Here is a 19,104-nt window from a genome sequence, read left to right as displayed (position 1 = left end):
AGACTTTAAAGACACAAATTGCAAAACTTTTTCCTCAAAGATCTGATTCAGTGGATCTGGAATGGGTACCTGGTGGTTCTGACCAGCCAAGCTTATGTGATAAGTAACAACCCCTTCCCTCCCAGCAAAACACACAGGGCCCACACGCACCCCACTCAGGAAACCCCAGCTTCAGCCACACCGAACTGCTTCATGGACACACCTGGCCCTTTAAGACCTCGTTCTGGGCCCCTCCTGTCCTTCCCTTCTTCTCAAGCCAACTTCCTATCCCCCTTTGAGACATAGTCCAAATACCCCTCTTCTGAGAAGCCTTCCTAACTCTACCTCCTTCCTCTGTTCCCAAAGCACCTTTTGTTTGTGTGTGTATCACGTTGTGCTGTGTTTAGACGCTCTCTCCCTGTAGCTCAGGCGCGCCCTGAACGCAGAGTGGAATTTTATATAGTATTTCTTCGGCAGTTAGCACCATGCTCGGTACTGAGGAGGAGCTCAGCAGATGTTTGAATGTTAGTAACTGCTGGAGGAGACCTGTTTCTGTGTCAGGTAGCTTCTCAGGTATAGCCCAGCCCCACCTCTGTTTGGCCCCAGGGCCCCCTCTTCTTAGGACCTTTCAGCTCAGCCTCGTGAAAAAAGACCGGGCTGCTGAAATTTCTGTGGTCAGGACAGAAAGCCAGACCAGTGTTAGTGCCCCCTACCTGCACCGACCTGCCTGCCTTTCAGTTTCTCAGTGTGAACTCGAGACATTGGATTCAGTGTGCATATGAACATAACTGGATTTGATCAGCAAAGTTCATTTACCTTTGCTGGAAAAGAAGTAGAAGTGAGGCGGGAGAGGCAGAGCGAGACAGGCGAGGGCAGGATGAGAGCGTGAGGGAGAAGGAGGGGGCATGCAAGGGGGAGAAAAAGGAAAGCTCATTTCATGAACTTCAAAGCCAGAGATAATAGAGTTTTGAGTATTCACTCCTTGAGGATTATCAGTGTCGCTCTTCCCTTTGTAGACCTGAAGAATTAAAAAAGAATTCTCCAGGCAAGTGATCACTCAGTAGTGCAAAAGCCAGGAACACCTTCGTTGGCCCATTTGTTCCCTCACTCATTCAGCAAGCATTTCCTAAGCCGTCTCTGTGCTGGGCTCTGTGAGAGATGCTAGCTGGCCATGAGAGAGGTCAAGTGTCCCCACAGTGCATTTTTCATAACTATGTGGCTCTAGAGGGACCTTTTAATGGCCTCTTCTAAGTCCTAAACTTGATTCCTTTTTTCTGTTTTTTTCACTTCACCTCTCACTTGTCCATTACTCTTCCTTAGACCTGGCTGTGGGCTTCGTGTCCCGACACTCCTTCCTCTACTCTCTCTCTCTTTTTTTTTTTTTTAATATATCTTTACTTCTCAAACTCAAAGCTTTATTTCCTCAAGTTCTAGCACATTTTGTATTGACAAGTGATTGCACCTGCATCACTTAAGAAGGTCAGTGACCATTCTACCAAAGAGGAAATCTCACACATTTAGGCAGCACTAAAAATTACTGTTTCAAAGGCTATGCAAATCTCAAATAACAAAAAAAGCTTCCAATTTACTCTGAGTATCTTACTTTTTACCTATATTAATTTGGAAATGAATAGTTTTCCTAATGCAGCCCTTTTTTAATCCATTAAAAAAAAAAAAAAAAAGATGGCTTGAGTTTTAAAACCCCCATAGATGCATATTATTTAACTTCCTCTTTAGTGCATGGTCTTCTCACCTTCCTGTGCAAACAAACAAGCCAATTTGCACCAACTCTCAATAAGCCCTCCTCTGTTCTTAAAGAGAAGCCCTGCCCCCTCCTCTAGTTAGGATTTTGTGCCCCTTGTATTTACCCCATCCCCACGCTTCCCTGATTTCAGCACCGTCGCACTGTGGTGTTTTCCACGTGCTTGTGTGTGTCTCCTCTTCTAGGTTGTGAGCTCTCTCAGGGCGGCAGCCATGTTTATCTTGCCTGTTGTTGCCTCTCCAAGTCCCAGCACTTGGCAAGCACATGTGAACTGTTGAATATTCGAATAAGGGAATAAATGAATCCATCAATCAATGAGTGGATGAGTCATAAGTAGGTGAAAGGGTTTACTAATCTTAGAACTACCAAAAGGTCCAGAACCTCTGAAAGTTCTCCGTCTCTACCCCTGGGCTTTGTTCCCAACCTCCTCAAAAGCCTTCCTCATCCAAAAAAATATGTATCTCATACAACTCAGTAACAACAACAACAGGGGGAAAAAAAAACAATCCAATTTAAAAATGGGCAGAGGATCTAAATAGTCATTTTCCTAAAAAAGGCAAATGACCAAGAGGCACATGAAAAGATGCTCAACATCACTAATCATCAGGGACATGCAAATCAAAACCACAGTGAGACATCACCTCACACCTGCTAGAATGACTATTATCAAAAAGACAAGAAATAACAAGTGTTAGTGAGGATGTGGAGAGAGGGAACCCTCGTGCACTGTTGGTAGGAATATAAATTGATGCATCCATTATGGAAAACTATATGGACCTTCCTCAAAAAAAAAAAAACCAAAAAAAAAATAGAACTACCATATGGTCTAACAATTCTGCTTCTGGGTATTTATCTGAAGAAAATGAAAACATTAATTCAAAAAGATATATGGCCCCGTATATTCATTGCAGCATTAGTCACAATAGCCAAGATATAGAAACAACCTAAGTGTCCATTTATGGTTTAATAGATAAAGAATATATGGTACATACTCATATATGCAATGGAATATCACTCAGCCATAAAAAAGAATGAAATCTTACCATTTACAACAACATGGATGGACCTTGAGGGTGTTATGCTACGTGAAATATGCAGAGAAAGACAAATACCGTATGATTTCACTTATGTGTAGAATCTAAAAAACAAACCAAATGAACAAACAAAACAAAACAAATTGTACAGATGCTGAGAACAGAGTGGTGGTTGCCAGAGGGGGAGGGTAGGGGGTTGGGTTGTTAGGAGTAATAGGTGAAGGGGGTCAAACTTCCAATCCTAAAATAAATAAGTCATGGGGATGTACTGTACTGCTTGGTGACTATAGTCAATAATATCGTATTGCATATTTTGTAGCTTTATATGGTGATGGGGAAAATAGACATATTGTGATGATCATTTCACAGGGTAGGCAGGTATTGAATCATTATGTTGCACACCTGAAACTAATATAACGTTATATGTCAATTATGCCTCAATTTAAAAAAAAAAAGCCTTCCTCAAAGGTGTTGGAGGCCTCTCTGCTTGAACTCAAGGGTTCAAATCGGCCTTCCCACTGGCCTCTTCTCCTGCCCACCCCAAGAACCAATTCTCCAGCCCTACCCTGGGCCCTCAGCAAAACCCAGGCAGGAATCACCACGCAGGCCCTGCCCCCAGCAATGGGAGTTCCCTTCCTTTCAGGAGCTAATAGTCAAACTGTAAGAGATAGTGGGGCACAGAGTTTTGGGTCCAGAGTGAAGGAAGCCCAGCCAGCAGGCTGTGGTAGAAATGCAGTCATTGGACAAAACAGACTCCATCTAGATCTCTTGGGGCTCCAGCTTCCCCCACAACGCCCGTCAGCTGTCAGATCCTCTGCAGCTTCACTGAGACTGTACAGGCTGGACGCTCCGGATCCTTTGGCTGGTCCTGGACGGTGCTCAGGAAGCGAGAAATGTCCTCTGGGACCCAGGGCGGGCATCCTCTGTGGTTTCACTCCCATCTGCCATGGTTCTCTTGACAGGTGACTCTGCTGAGGGTACAGTCCCCAGGACTCCCCCCACCCTCCCACCCTCTGCAGTGAGCACAGACGCAGGCTCCCCTAAGTCCTCCTCCTACTTCTGGACCCTACACATACCCGCTCCTGGCAGGTCTCTCTGCCTCCAGCCCTCCCTTCATGCTGAGTTACAGCTTCCCCTCATCTTCACTGTCAAGTCCACACTGCTTGTTCTGGCCTGCCAGACAAAAGCCAACTGCACACGCCACCAGGCTGCTCCCCCTCCCTTCCCCCCTCCCCGCTCCCCCCCCCACCTTGGCTGCTCTCCCTGCTGCTCGTTCCTCTGTTCACCGAGGATCCCGTTTCCTGAACAGAGCAGACACCCTTCATCCCACGAGGGCGAGCGTGCCTCCCTCCTGCTCGTGACCCCCTTTCATCTCTCCCTTTGTGGTCCTCCAGCACTCCCTGTCTGCATCGTGCCCTTGGCATTGAGATTCTGCTCTCATTGTCAGGCAAGTGAGATGATAACCTGGGAAACACCTAGCTCGGTGCTTGGCACATAGCACATGCTCCGTAATTACGTCCTAGATCATGGGTTTGTTTATTCATGTATCTAATGGGTATAAATCGGGTGTCTGAGCCGTATACAAATGTCACTCTTTTATCATGCCTTTTTTGTGTGTTGCCACTTTCCTGCCTCGGAAAGGCGTTTTGTGAGCTTAATTGATCTGCACGTTAGTTAATGAGTCATTATAGGATCCTGTCTTTAAACAAAGTCCAAAGAGAGTGGGGAGAACAGAAAGCATCAATATGTGGTGCGCTGGGACCTGTCCCAAAGCTGCAGTGTCGTGTGTGTTGTACTGTCTACTTGGTGTAATTAGCTCCCATGTTGGGGTCAGAGGCTCTTACATGCAGTTCGCAGCAATGGCTGCTCTGGCCAGTGATGTGAATCACTTTATGGCCCTGGGTGCTGGCCTTCGAAGCAGTGTTTTCCCATTATCAACCAAGTAATCACATGCTCTCTCTTTTGGAGGTGGGGTGGTGCGCCAGTGCCCTCTGCTCCAGGGCTGGCTGGAAGGGGGTGATGGGAGCAAGAAAGTGCAGCCAGGGCCCTTAGTTCCGGCAGAAGCCAGGCCCCTCCTGCAGGAGGCTCTGCCGGTTTTACAGGTATTTCATGTGCAACAAGTCTTTGCTGAGCTGCTGGGATCCAGATAAAGAGCTCAGCGGAGGTTTAGAGGATAAGTCAGGCCCTCTACCTAGTGGACCTGAGACCTTGCTGGGAGACGCTGAGGTAGTAGAGCAAGAGTAGCAGAGAGCCTAGCCTCTGGCTGGCTGCCTGGTGAGTCCCAGTTCTACCACTTAGCTGTGTGGTCTTAGGCAAGTTGCCTAACGTCTCTGTGCCTGAGCTTTCCCATTTGTAAAATGGAGGTATTCACAGTAGCGCTTGTCATTGTAAGTTTTACATGAGTTGATGTATGTAAAGTTCTCAGAACAGATTCGAGTACATTGTAGGTGTCATCTCGCTCTTGTAGTAAAGAACTCTCACAAGAGAAGATGATCGAAACTGTGATTGAGTGTCTCAAAGAATCTTTTAGACCAGAGTTGGCAAACTACTGCCTGTGGGCCAAATCCAGTTTGTTGCTTGTCTTTGTAAATAAAGTTTTATTGGAACACAGCCACGCCCATTCATGTACATGTTGTGTATGGCTGCGTTCATTCTACAATAGCCGGGTAGTCATAACAGACATACGGTCTGCACAGGGGGAAATATTGATTATCTGGCCCTCTATAGGAACAGTTTGCTGACCTTTGTTCTAAATGACAACTCCTGTGAGGGATCCAAGAGCCTAGCAATCAGTCCATCTGGAGAATCGGGGAAGGTTTGGGAAACGTTCTCCCCTTCCACACTGCCTGAGCCCCTGGCACGTGCCTGGCAGCCGACAGGGACTGGCAGTACAGAGGCAGTGACACCTGGCCCAAACCTCCAGAGGTTCATGGTGTAGTGGAGGACCAGGCAAACAGTTCAGTCACAGTACAGCAGGTAAGTGCTGACACAGAGGTGAGAGAAAGGGTCCTCAGAGAACACGTGGAGAAGACGGCTCAAGATGAGGAGACATTGCCGAGGGAGCCAGGAGGAGGAGCGGGGATCTGTGCAAACCGCAGTCATGAGTGGGCCAACAGCAGGGGGTGCTCAGGAACTCAGCAGCCCCCCAGGCTGTGTGGTTGGGAGGACAGCAGGGAGTAGATGCCAAGCCCGCCTTCTTGTGTATCATTCTATAGGGCGGGACCAAAGGGTAGGAGATGGGAAGGAGATTACAGCCTGAGCACGTGGTCTCATGAGGATGACGTTGGCCTTCAGACACCGTGGAAGGCAAGCTTCCTGCTCAGTGAGAAAGCCAGAAGGGGCGTGGCACCCCCACTCACTGCTGACAGTTACATGCCATCCCCTCTCCTAAGGACCCAACCACTACCTGCTAAAGCTAAAGCCCACGTTCGCCCTCACCTACACTATGGCTACAGCCCAGAGATCAGTCTCCTAGCTTTCCACCATCTCTCAGTGCTGTTGTCCCTAAAACAGAAATCTCATACCTTTGCTGACAACTCTTCCATAATTCCCGCTTGTCTTTAGGACGAAGCCCAACTCCTTAGCATGACAGAGAGCCCTTCCTAAGTTGGCTTCTCCTCCTTCTCTCACATCACACCCCACCCCCACCCCCATTGAACAACTGCAGATGGACCAGGAGTCTGGACGAGTCGCCCGTTGCACACCTTCGCCCATGCACCTGCCCCTCCCTCTGGCTGGATTGCTTTCCCTTCCTTAGCCATTTATTGAACACAGTTCATCTCCCAAACTTAGCCTGGGTTTCCTTCCCTCCAGGAAGCCCGCTTTCGCCTTTCTTCCAGCCTGTGGCACCCACGCCCTCCTCTGTCCTATCTGCCCCGGCTCAGGGACAATCTTACACAGAGACACTCCCCTCTGTGAATCCGATGCAGTGCCGAGGCCCCGCGTGAATGGTACCCAGGCTCATGAATGAGTATGGAGGTTTGCTTCTGAGGCACCTGAAGGCCCTTTGGCATGAGGTTCTGCTGGCCCCTGGCAGTATGTAGGTGCTGGGTTGTTAGGTTTGGACAGAGGAAACCTGCACAACTAGGTAAAACTAGGAGCACCTTCAGCTTCCCCATTGGGAGACTGAAGATCTTCAGCACATTAAAACCAGATTGACAAAAAGAGACCCGATTAGAGATAGGAGTGGTGCCTCTGTGTGCCCTGTCTTCGTGAATGACACCACCACCCACCCCGTTGCCCACACCAGAAACCCACACGTCGTCCTAGGTCCCCGTCTGTCCCTCAGCCCCCACACCCGTCCAGTCACAAAGCGCCCAGTAGTGCTTGGACCAGGTCTCTGCTCCATCCCCATCACCCTCCTCCGTCACTCACCTACCACCCAAAGCCTGGAACCGTCCTCACCCCCCAACCTCAGCCTCAATCCTGCGCATCAGTTTCCACATGAGCAGCCAGACATGTTTTCCCAAAGACGTGGGGGCCCAGTCACCCACTGTTTAAAACTCCTCTACTGCTCCTCCCTCAGGATGAACCCCAAATCTTTGGGGCAGGGTTATGAGACCCTTTGGACCCAGCTCCAGGCAAACTTCTCAAGTTCTGGCCCTTCTTGACTCACTTCCTTGCACTGAAGGCCCAATCGCATTGTCCCTCTCCCTCCCTGCTAGTGAGGCAACTAGCAGGTGTGCTCAGTGTGTGGACCTGCCACGGACAGACACTGAACACTTGTTCTGGAATGTTCCATGTCTGCCACGGCCCAGGCCTTGGGCATCTGACTCCTCGGAATGTCCCCTCCATCTCCCAGCATTCCCCGTTGGCCTGCCAGGCCTCCATAGCCTGCAGAATTCTCAGACCCCACCATCACGAAGAGCCTTCCCTCCTGCTACCACCCCAGGCCTCTCTGTGCTCCCCCAGCCCTCCCCAGAGTGGCCGTCTCCCAGTGTTGTGGTTATCAGTTTGCTTTTCTGTCTCCCCTGCTCACTGAGGGTGGGGGCCATGGTGTGCTCACTATTGAAACCCCAGCTCCTAGGCTGGCATAGTGTGGGTGCTTAGTAAATATTTGTGAAAGACAGGACCAAAACAAGTTAAGAGAGAAGAATCTTGTCAAAATCTCCTTCTTGGAACATTCATTGATTCAACAAATAAGCAAACAAAGAAGATGGAGAAAAGCAGGCAGAGGAGAAGCTGAGAGAGACATCTGTAGGTCCCTGGGGGCAAGAAGGCTGAGATTCCACATGTGGCCTGAAAAATTGCCACCACGCCCATGGGGATTTCTGTGCATTAAGGCATGAAGAAAGAGACTAATCATCTCAGAGTCGGCCAGATGTGCCTGGTGTTGCCATAACAGCCCCCGGAATTGAGCAGATGTGCTGTGAACATCTTTGGAAAACATCAGGGGACCCCAGAGACTGTGTGGCCTGGAGAAGAATAGTTCACACTCAAAAAGGTGGCATGGAAATGGTTACATGGATTGAGGGTCCTGTAGGATGGTGTCATGGGGACGCTGGGCATCAGGACAAAACAAGGGAACGTCTTACTATCCTGAAGTCTCCAGCAGCCCCTGCCTGCTCCCTAATTCCGTGCTCCCTCCCTAGGTGATCAAGCTGGCCTTCGAGGAGTTTGACTTGGAGAGGGGCTATGACACCCTGACGGTCGGGGACGGAGGGAAGGACGGGGACCAGAAGACGGTTCTCTATACGTAAGTGAAGCAGAGCATGTGGTCGGGAGGAGGGGAGCACGCAGACCTTGGCGGAGGGTGGTGGCAGGGGCTTCTAGCTCCTGCCTGGTCCCCACCCACGCTGCGACCAGGACAAGTGTCCTGCAGTGCTCCTGGTTTCAGGAACAATCCCTCCACCTCTCTCAACTCCACCCAAGGGAAACAGAGCACTGGACCAAATTCCTACTAGGAAGTCACAGGAAAAGTGTACAGAATGAGCAGTTACCCAGGGAGCAGGGAAATAGAGGTTTGGCGTGTGTGCCCAGAGCATACCACTTGGCTGTCTGCTTCTACGCAGACCCTGCTTCTGCCATCCACCAGTTTTTCCTCGAGGCCAAGTACGTCTTCAAACAGAGACAATAAAAGTGTTTTGTGAACCCTGCATGCTCAGAACTATCTGGGAAATGGGTGGTTTCAGGGAGTTGGGACCACACGGACATAGCCACATTTTCTAAGCCCAGAAAGGCTAGTATGACATGGTCTAGTCAAGGGACAAGATAATATCTGGCTGTCCTAAAATTCCATTATGTCGGGTCTTGGCTCTTAGGGGCCATTTAGTTCCTCTTTTGCCCACCACCATGAAGCTGGACAATGCTCTCATTCAGTGCACGTGGCACAGCGTCAGAGAGACAGACAGGCCTGATCCCATCCATCTCCCCTGCCAAAAAGGAGGGGGGATTTCACATACGTTGAGCACCTACTATGTGCCTAGGCACTATGATGGGAACTTTCATGTCAGTTATCTCTTAATTCCCACAATAGCCCTGTAAGAAATGTATTATTATCCCCATTGAGCAGGTGGGAAAACTGAGGGCCCGTGGTTGCAAAGATGGTTGGTGGCAGAACCAGCCCCTGAGTTCATGGCTTCTGATTTCAGTTAAGGACAGCATCCCATGCCATAACTCCTCCCAGCTAGGCTAGCTCCAGGCAAACATGCTCTGATTCTAATGATGGATGAAAAATGCCCATTCAGTAACAGCTGGCTTGTCTCCTCGCTGGTCTGTTCTGGGAGCTTCCCACACCATCTTCACACCTACCTGGAGAAGATCTTGTCATGATGCTACCCTCTGAGTCAGGTGACATGGCTGGGACCTGGGGTCCGTCAGGAGAAAGGAATGGAATGTGAGCCTAAAGGGCATCTACGCCCCTGCCTATTCCACTGTATTAATCAGGGTTCTCTGGAGACGCAGAACCAATAGAATGTATATACAGAGAAAGAGATTTATCATAAGGCATTGGCTCACATGGTCATGGAGTCTGACAAGTCCCAAAGCCTGCAGGGTGAGTCAGCAAGCTGGAGACCCAGGAGAGCTGGTCGTTCTAGTGTGAAGGCCAGGAGTCTCAGGGCCCAGGACAAGCTGGTGTTTCAGTTCAAGTCTGAGGCAGGGAAAAAAGAAAAGCCAGTGTTCCAGCTCAAATTCAGGCAGGCAGGTAGGCAGGCAGGAAGAAATCTCTTTTACTCAAGGCAGGGCCAGCCTTTTGTTTCAATTCAGGCCTTCAACTGACTAAATGAGGCCCACCCACATTGGGGAGGGCAATCTGCTTACTCACTCTACCAATGTAAGTGTTACTCTCAGCCAGAAACATCCCCAAACACAGACAAACCCTGAATAATGTTTGCCCCGATAGCTGGGCGTCCCAGGGCTGAGGCAAGTCGCCAGTATCAAATTAGTCATCACATCCACCTCTCCCCTCCGCTTGGTCCATCCTCGTCACTCACCTGCCCTGGTCTGCTGACCTGTATGGTACATCAGCTCAGTGTGCCCAAGAGGCCAGGATCCCACCTTTGTCTCCTCCCATGACCCCAGGATGCTTTCCCATAGAGAGATCCTTAGAACAGCAGAACTGAAAAGACTCTTGGGGAATCATACAACCGTCATTTAACATGGAATGGAAAAACCCAGATAGGCTCAGACACTGGCCCAAAGTCCCACAGCAAAGAATGGCAGAGCCAGGGCTGGTACCCAGGTCTCTGGACCAGTCTAGTGTGAGTGAGCTCCTAACAAGTTCTGTAGCAGCCCAGCGGCCCTCTCACCACCCCCAGATCTCTGTAGGCCAGCAGCAGTCTCCCACCTTTAGGGAAACACGTGCAAAGTGGTCAGGTCCTTTGTTGTCCCAACTGGGTCATACAGGAAAGCAGCGGCTTTGGCCTTGTGCCCTGCTCACTGCTGCCCTGGGGTCAGGAGGCAGCCCTCTCCTGGCCTCAGTCCTTCCCCATTACAGCACGTCAGAGCCCCTGGCCCAGGATGTCACACGGGTCAGGCTGATGCATCCCAGGTGTTCTGTCCCAGCTCCACTCCCACAGCGCTCATGGCGTGATGAGCATCATTCTGCAGCCCCTTCCCCCTGCTTTGAGGCCCCTGTGGCCCCCTCCACAACCCGCAAGCCCCCATCTGTGCTGGTGATTTGCCCGGTCTCCACAGCAACAGGAAGCCAGGTTTTCTCCAGAACCCCCAGCCTGTGCAGTGGACTCTGTCTGACTCTGACACTCTCCAGCAAGCTGACCACCCACTTGTACCTCTCTTCTCATCTGTACAATGGGGGCAACACAACCCCAACCTCACTGAGCTCCTTGGGGCATTAAATGAGATAATGGGTGGGAGCTGTCTCATTTGGATAGGTGTCTGGTAAATGCGGGTTGAATCCGAAGCTTCTCCAGGCTCAAACTCTCGTCTTCAGAAAAAACATGGCCCTGAGATGACAGCTGCTGTTTAAGCCTCCCTTCTCATACTGGAACAGGAAGAGATGTCTCATTGAAACAAATGGCTGGGTCCCAACCAGGGAAATGGGTTTCTGTCTGTGTCTTTCCTGAAGTACACAGTTCACACAAGAGATCGAAGGGAGCAGGAGTGTAGACACCCCTTGACTAGATCTGGCTCCAGCTAGCCCTGGTCCCTGAGCCAGGCCATCTCTCTTGGAGCCCAGGAGTCTGGGAGAGGGAGTCGCAGTTGAATTCAGGCTCTGCCCGTAGCCGAGGCGGGAGGTGCCGAGTCTCCCATCACACGGGGCACATGCTCCAGTGTCAGAAACACCGTAGGGCTCAGAATTTGCCTGACTGAGCCTGGTCCCTAGACACTCCTTTAGATGTCGTGGGTTGGGCTGTCATCCTGTTGGGGTGCCAGGGCTGGGTACACACCTCTAAATCTCTCTCTCCTGACAGCCTGACAGGTACGTCAGTCCCGGATCTCATTGTCAGCACCAACCATCAGATGTGGCTCCTCTTCCAGACCGACAGCAGCGGCAGCTCCCTGGGATTCAAGGCGTCGTACGAAGGTAACTGCTCTTGGGATGCCGATAAACTGGAATCAGACTCTTGGGGTCTGGATTGGGAGTCAGCGAGCCCTGGGTTCGAGCCCTGGTTCTGCCCCGCGCGAGCTGCCTGAGGCGCACTGGAGTTCTTGGCTTTTCTGAGCCCCAGCCCCCTCCTTTGTCCAGGGGTCTCCTAGGTCGTTTTGAGGATCATCTGGGCAAATCACTTAAAACGCTAGACACACAGCGGCAGGCACAGCATCAGTTTCATGCCTAATTCCTACACAGCTTGTGGAGGCCTGTAAGGGGCCCCGTAAACTTTCTGAGCCGCCTTTCTCTTCTATCTTTAGACTGGAGATAGTAGCTTCCCCAGCTGCCCTATTGGGGTGTCTTAGTGACGAGTAACTGTGTGCACAGGGCGAGAGACAGATCGAGGAGGGTTGCATGACGGTGGCTTTCATCTCTTGGTGGGAACAGGCCTGAAGGGAATGGCAGACTGTGGGGCTGAAGAGATGCCACCCTCGTCACCCTTCTGTGCGCTTCCGAACCTCCTGTTGAACAATGACTGCTCATGCCGATCCCCGCGAAAGGGGTGCAGAGGCCACCCCCCAAGTATCAGTCAAGGCCCTGTTAGGTATCAGTCCCTAGACCAGCCCTAGGGAACCCATGCCTCAGACCCGGGTCCTCGCTGCAAGGGACCGGCACTCGAGCAGTGAGACAGAAGAAAACAAATGAGCGCTCACAGGAAGGGGGTGCAGCCCCCAGAGCCAGTGGGAGCACAGAGGACGGATGTCCTTTCTGGGGCATGAGGAAAGGCCTTAGCAAGAAAAGGGGCCTTAGCCTTTAAAATGACAGGGCGGCCACTGGAGAGACAGGAAGCAGAGGAGGAGGGAGAGAAGGTACCCTTCCCCCACCCCCACTCAGAGACCTGATGGGTGTACAGGAGACTCTGTAGGGAGAGCAACGCCAAAGGACTCTTACTCTGTTTCATGTGTTTCACGACGCTACCGGTCTAAGGGTTCTTCCTGTACCAGGCCCTGCACTCTGTCTCTACACTGGGTACACAGGACACGTAGGAGTCTCCTAGGACTGCCCTAACAAAGTGCCACACACGGGATGGCTTAAAGCACCAGGAATTTATTCTGTCATAGTTCTGGAGGCTCCAAGTCCTGCTCAAGGTGTCAGGAGGGCCACACCCCCGCTGAGCCTCTGGGTAGAATCCTTCATTGCCTCTTCCTAGTTTCCATGGCGACCCTTCCAGCAATCTTTGGCATTCTTTGGCTTATAGCTGCAGCACTTTAGTCTGCTTCTGTTGTCACATCCCTGTGGTCTCTCTCCCCTTCTTATAAGGACAGCAGTTCTATTGGATGAAGGGCCCATCCTACGCCAGTGTGACCTCATCTTAACTTGATGACCTCTGTAGTGACCCTACCTCCAAATAAGGTCACATTCGCAGGGACCAGGGGTTAGGGCTTCAACATACCTTTCTGGAAAACACAATTAAATCTGTCAGAGGAAGCCAGCCCACATTTCCTGCCCTAACATTGTCATACCACAGTGCCCCGTGGGGTAAAGACAGTGTTCTAAGAATAGGAAGCATGTGTCTAAGTGAGATAGAACAGGCAGAACACCTGCCGGGGACAAGTGCTGAGTTCAAATCCTGCGTCTGTCACTTCCTAGCTTCCTGACAGGCCAGGGAGCCTCGTTAGGGCTCTGTTTCCTCCTCTGTGAAATGGAGATAATAACACAACCTAGATCCCAGGGCTACTGCTAAAGATTAAGTTTAGGTAAAGAATGTGAAAATAAAAAGCATTACCAACTGCGAAGCAATGAGTAACTGAGTGAGTACATAGGTAGTTAGAGGTATGGGCTCTTCTGGTACATGAAATTACACACAAGCAGCTGTGGGGCGTTAGAAAGAGCACCAGACGAGAATCAGGAAATTCTGATTCAGGGCCACGCTCTGACACTCACTACTTTGAAAATGGGAATACACCAGGACATGAAGCTTCTAAGGTTTCCTCATTTCTGAATTTCCATGGACGTTCAGCAGTGGATGTTTCCAAAAAATGGGGAGGAGTGATCCTGTGTCATCCACAAGCCCTTCATCTGTCCATATTTTATCAATGGTTCGGATAAGCTATAAATAGCATGAGCTTGAAAGGGATGCCAGTACACCAGTTAGCACGCAGAAAGATCTCGATGGGAGAGGGCTGTGGGCTCAATTCCTAGGATCAGGTGAAGTGGGGATAAATATCCAATCTGTTTTAAGGTTCAAAAAATTAGCTACTAGAATTTATCCCGGGAGTTAGTATCATTGTGTTCTGACCAGGCATCAGCGACTGGGGCTCAGCTGTGGGGACCTCAGCTTGAGACAGATCAGGCGAGGACGTAAGCGAAGCCCAGTGAGGAAGGTTAACAGTCTCCTGAATGTTTATTAGGGGGAAAAGTGGACTCAGGAAAGACTTGAGAACTGGCCAAATATCCGAAGGGTTGTTATGTGGGAAAGAGGAATCAGACTTATTTGGTGTGATTTTGTTGGTAAAGAAAGTGACATACATTTGGTGAGAGCCTTCTATGTGCCAAAAGCTTTATGTTCATTATCTCAGGGTTTTCTGTGTCAGACAAAGTCTCGGGGTACCCTCAGGGACCACCAACGTGGGATAGGGGATGCCGAGCAGGGAGTCTGGCCCTGCCTCCATTTCTTCTCTGTCCTGCTCTGTTCTTTGTAAGGCTTCTTTTAAGAGGGAATTTATAACTAAACCCTACTTTGAAAAGCACTGCTCCATCTCATTGAATGCTCACAGCTCTATGCTGGCTGCTTATTTACAGATGAGGAAATGGAGATTCAGGAGGGTAAAGTTACCTGCCTGGGTCACAGAAAAGTCTTGGGGCTTGGCAGAGCCTAGATTCAACCCCATGTCTCTATGGCTTCAAAGCCCATGATTTCCATCCTATGCTGAGAGCCTCCTAAAGTGACAGCATTTCCATTCCTAGAAAATCTTTATAGAAGCCAAAGCTTGACCCAGTCATATGGGCCATATATCATGGGCCCGGATTCCGTGTTTCTAGAGGCTGGGGTTTTGTTCATTAGTTCTTGTCCATTTCACTCAGCCTGTATGGATTAACTCCTGTACTATGCTGGGTGCTGGGATTACAATAACTTAGATGCAGCCTGAAAACATACACTGTGTGACTTCTGGGCACAGACTAGGTGCCAGCAAGACCTCTCCTTGGACCCATAACAAATTAGGAAGAGAGTCTGGGCGTTTGGTGACGTCAGTAACCCGTGGGGGCTGCATTGGTTCTGTACACAGAGGCAGCAGGTTCTGTGAAGATAGAATGGACTGTGCAATTGAATCCTACCTGGTGAATCCCAGCTTGGTCCCAGCTGTGTGACCTTGGGCCTCTCTGAGCCTCAGTTCCCCACTCGTAAAATGGAGACAATAATGCTGACCTTGTAGGATTATTGTCAAGAAAGTGAAATGAGGTCACAGAAAGCTCCTTATGCGACACCCAGCATAGAGGCGCCTTCCCCTAGGAGCCACTAAACTACTTCTCCACCCAAACCTTCCGTGGTTTATACCCCTCAGAAAGTGATAAACCCCCTCCCCCAATCTACTACCCCTCTGACATCGTATGTAGCTGTTACAACTCCACTGACTCTATTCCCGATGCTGTACTTTACATCCTGTGACCATATATACATATATATATATTTTTATATATATATATATATATATATATATATATATATATATATATATATATATATATAATTATAGTTGACATTCACTGTTATTCAGCTTCAGCCTCAAAACAGAGAAAACCTTCCGTGATTACCACTGCTCTCCACCGGGGCGCTGTCCCCCACTGGTATGCGTGTGGCTCCGTGCCTGTCCCCAAGTGGCCTGTGCTGGCTCTGATGGGCCCCAGTTCTAGATCCTCGCCCTACACCTGCAGTCCTCACCTGGGGCCCTCACTCCCCAGACTGGCTGAGAAACGGGATGGTTCCCTATGGCCACAGCGTACGGTGTGGAGAGCAGAAATGGCAGAAGGCAGATCCAGGTCACGGAGAGCCCTGAGGCCTCAGAAAGAGTTTGCACGTCGTCCAGCGGGAAGAACCTGTGAATGATCAAATGTAGGGATGGTCCTGCCTTTTCCTTCTTGTCCCTTCCACCTTTGACCTTTCATTTGAAGACTGAAACCCATCATCTCACACCTTCATGGTGAGGAGCCCCCTCTCCTCTCACAAAGGAGGGTGATTGAGTTCCTGGCATCTGAGATGCCCGCGTCCCTTCCCATGCTGCTCTCTGGGTTCCTCTCACCTTTAGTCTCCTGGTTCTCCTCCAAGCTCTGGCCACTCCCTCACCACTCCTGCATGCTGCCTCTCTGCCCTTCAGGCAGGCACTTCTCAGAGTCTGTCCTCAGCCTTCCTCCCCTTTTTCTAGAACTTTCCACAGTTGATCACATCCACTCTCATGGCTTCAACCTCAGCCTACACACTGGTGACTTCTAAATCTGTTCCCCACCTGCATGTCAGTGCACCTGTGACACATTTTAGATAGCTCTCCCCTCAGACATCTCAAATCCAACTCACTTGTATTAGTCTGCTCTGGCAGCCATAACAAAATTCCATAGGCTGTGTGGCTTAAACAGAAATTCATTTTCTCACAGTTCTAGGCCAGAAGTCCAAGGTTGAGGTTCTGGCCAATTCAGTTTTTGGTCTAGGCTCTGTTCCCGGCTTGCAGACAGCTACCTTCTCACCTGGCCTTTCCTCAGCATACGCACACGGGGAGAGAGAGACAGACAGCAAGCCTCTGGTTTATATTAATTCTATAGATCAGTACCCCGGCCTTATAACCTCATTTCACCTTTATTACTTCCTTAGAGGGCCCATCTCCAAATACAGCCACACTGGGGACGAGGGCTTCAACATATGAATTTTGGGGGACACAAATGTTTGGTCCATACACCATCGAAAACCAGATTCTTCGTCTCCGCCCTAAACCCCCTGCCCCCGTATCCCCACCTTGATGAGCCTCACCACCATTCATGCCGTCACCCAGCCTCAGCTCCACCTCCTTCTTCTGCCTCTCCACCTCTGAACCTGGTCCCAGATTCTGTCCGTCCACCCCCTGCAGCGTCCCAGCTGCTCTGTCATTGCTGTGGCTAAGGCCCTCATCGCCTCGCTTGAGTGACAGCACAGTCTTCCTACCCCAACTCCAGCCCCCTCCCCCACTACCCACCCATCTGCCACGTGCAGCACAGCAATCTTCCCAGAATCCAAACCTGGCACAGTCTCCTCCTACTTAAGAAACTTTAATGACAACTTCTCATTGCTTTTAGAGTAAAGCACCGTCGTTCATTTGCCATCCAAGGCTCTCCATGATGGTGATTCCAAGCCAAATTCTGGTTCCTACGAATCCATTCTGAGCAGAATTCCAGTTCGTTCATCTCTCTAGTCCTAAGGGCCTAGCCCAGTGCCTGGCACACAGCATGTGCTCAGAAAAGCTCGCAGAATTCAACTGTAATGACTTTTTACCCAGGATCAATTGGGCACCCTTCCTCACCATCTCAATCCCCTTTTCACCCACTTGCCTGTCTCCCAGCACTCAGGTGCCGAGAGCCCCTGCCTTCACTGTCCCCATAGGCTTGGGGGTTGGACAAACCCACCCTATAATGGAGTTCGGTCGTTGGCTCTGTGCGTGATCTTCGGCCAGCCCGTCCACATCTCTGAGCCCGCCCGAGTTTTCCTATCTATGCAGAGGAGCTGATAAACGTTTTTCTCACACGGCTCTTCCGAGGACTCAGTGTAGTAAAGCACCCAGTATAGGACCTGACGTTTAGTAAACACTCAGTTAAAAGCCTGCTCCCCTCCCCTGCTCCCCAAGTCCTGCAGCTCCTCTCCCACCTGCACCCACAGCCCGAAGCCTCCACACCCTCTTAGCCATCCTGTTATCCCAGCTCCTGGAGCATTCCATACAGCGTAGACATCTTGGCTCCGGGATGGGAAGGTAGCTGGGGTGCAGATATCCCGCAGGTAGCATGAGACTCCTGAGGGCAGAGACCTCCCCCAGGCATACCTGGCCCCAGTTCAGATACAGAGAAGCTTCCTTGGGGGCAGGCAGGTGGCACTGCAGTATCAACCCTCCCCAGCTTGTTAAAAGTGTGAGCCCCTGAGTGGGAAAATTGGGAGATTTATTTCCCAGAAATTCTTCCAGTTCTGTATGTCACAATCCCAGGGCGGGTTGGGGGAAGGGGACTCAGTCTCCATCAATAAGTGAGTGAATACTCTGAGCGTAGAAGCTCAGTCCCCTCCATGGGGACAGCCAGCTGTAGGAAATGCATTCATCATTGCAATTGCTTTGCTTCCCAGTAGAAAAAGAAATATTTAAGGCACAGGCAATTAGCACTTACCAGAAACATTATAAAATTACATACAACTTGTTAACAAGTTTTAGCATCAATCTGGGAGTCTCCTTGCTTCCTGACTTGGAGCCTGGAATCTGGCAGGCTGGTGCTAAATCTGGGGTCTGACCCAGGGAAGGAAGGAGCTGGGACCCTGACCCTGAGAGAGAGAGGAGCAGGGTGGTACAGATTGTGCAAGAAGGATGCCCAACAGTCCAGGGGACGCATGTTGGAAGTGGGTCCTCTGGGCTTTCAGTGCTACCCAGACCCCTATTATGGGCTGCAGACCCTGTTCGGGACATTGGGACCACAAGGACGACAAGAGAGTCTGTGCCTTCACTTAAGTCATAGCCTGTCTTTACTACTAGAGTCCAGGAAGTGCAAGAAGATGAGAAATATCAAAGAGGGGCAGCTAACCTTGCTGGAGGGCCCCAGGGGGTGCTTCCTGGAGGAGCTGGTGTCTGAAACTGAGACTTGCTTAAAGACTGAGAAGGAGTTAGTCAGACATCCCTGAGAGGGAGAACAGGCTGGCTTAGGAAGCTGACATGTGCATAGGGTTGAAGCTAAAACCTGCACAGAAATAAAGTTTGAGAGCAAGGAGGGAGAAGATGGGCAAGACTAGCCCTCTGCCAGCAGAAGACTATCCCCTTCGCTGGTGGGCACAGGTGAGCCTCCTGAAGATGATATTGAAGCTGGGCTGGAATGGAGGCCAAGGGCAGCAGACCAGCATCGTTAACTCCACTCCTCTCCAGACACTGCCTTTCTTCCTGTTAGAATGTCAAGCACGTAACCATTTTCAGCCCAAATCTGCTACTGTGTTTCCCTGAAAATAAAACCAAGCCAGAAAATCAGCTCTAATGCATCTTTTGGAGCAAAAATTAATATAAGACCTGGTCTTATGTTAGATAAGACACGGTCTTATATTATAGTAAAATAAGACCTGGTCTTATATTAAT

The 19,104-nt window shown here is 50.3% G+C and overlaps 1 protein-coding gene across 5 annotated transcripts in view; it reads left to right on the top strand.

Moving 5' to 3' along the window:
• CSMD2 (CUB and Sushi multiple domains 2) overlaps positions 1-19,104 on the top strand; it is a 577,361-nt gene that overhangs the window by 312,990 nt on the left and 245,267 nt on the right. For 4 of the 5 annotated variants that reach the window (XM_088791016.1, XM_088791015.1, XM_088791014.1 and 1 more), the window contains exons 11-12: positions 8,367-8,470; positions 11,649-11,761. The exons of the other annotated variant lie outside the window; for it this stretch is intronic. In XM_088791016.1, the coding sequence (XP_088647142.1) occupies positions 8,367-8,470; positions 11,649-11,761 (217 nt within the window). The remainder of the gene's footprint in view (positions 1-8,366; positions 8,471-11,648; positions 11,762-19,104) is intronic. 5 annotated transcript variants of the gene reach the window in all.

This window comes from Rhinolophus sinicus, chromosome 14 (assembly GCF_057876585.1).
Source record: "Rhinolophus sinicus isolate RSI-liver-muscle chromosome 14, RSI-T2T, whole genome shotgun sequence".
In the NCBI taxonomy this organism is placed as follows: Eukaryota; Metazoa; Chordata; class Mammalia; order Chiroptera; family Rhinolophidae; genus Rhinolophus; species Rhinolophus sinicus.
Note: the sequence above shows the minus strand (reverse complement) of the source record. Positions and strands in the feature narration are given on the sequence as shown.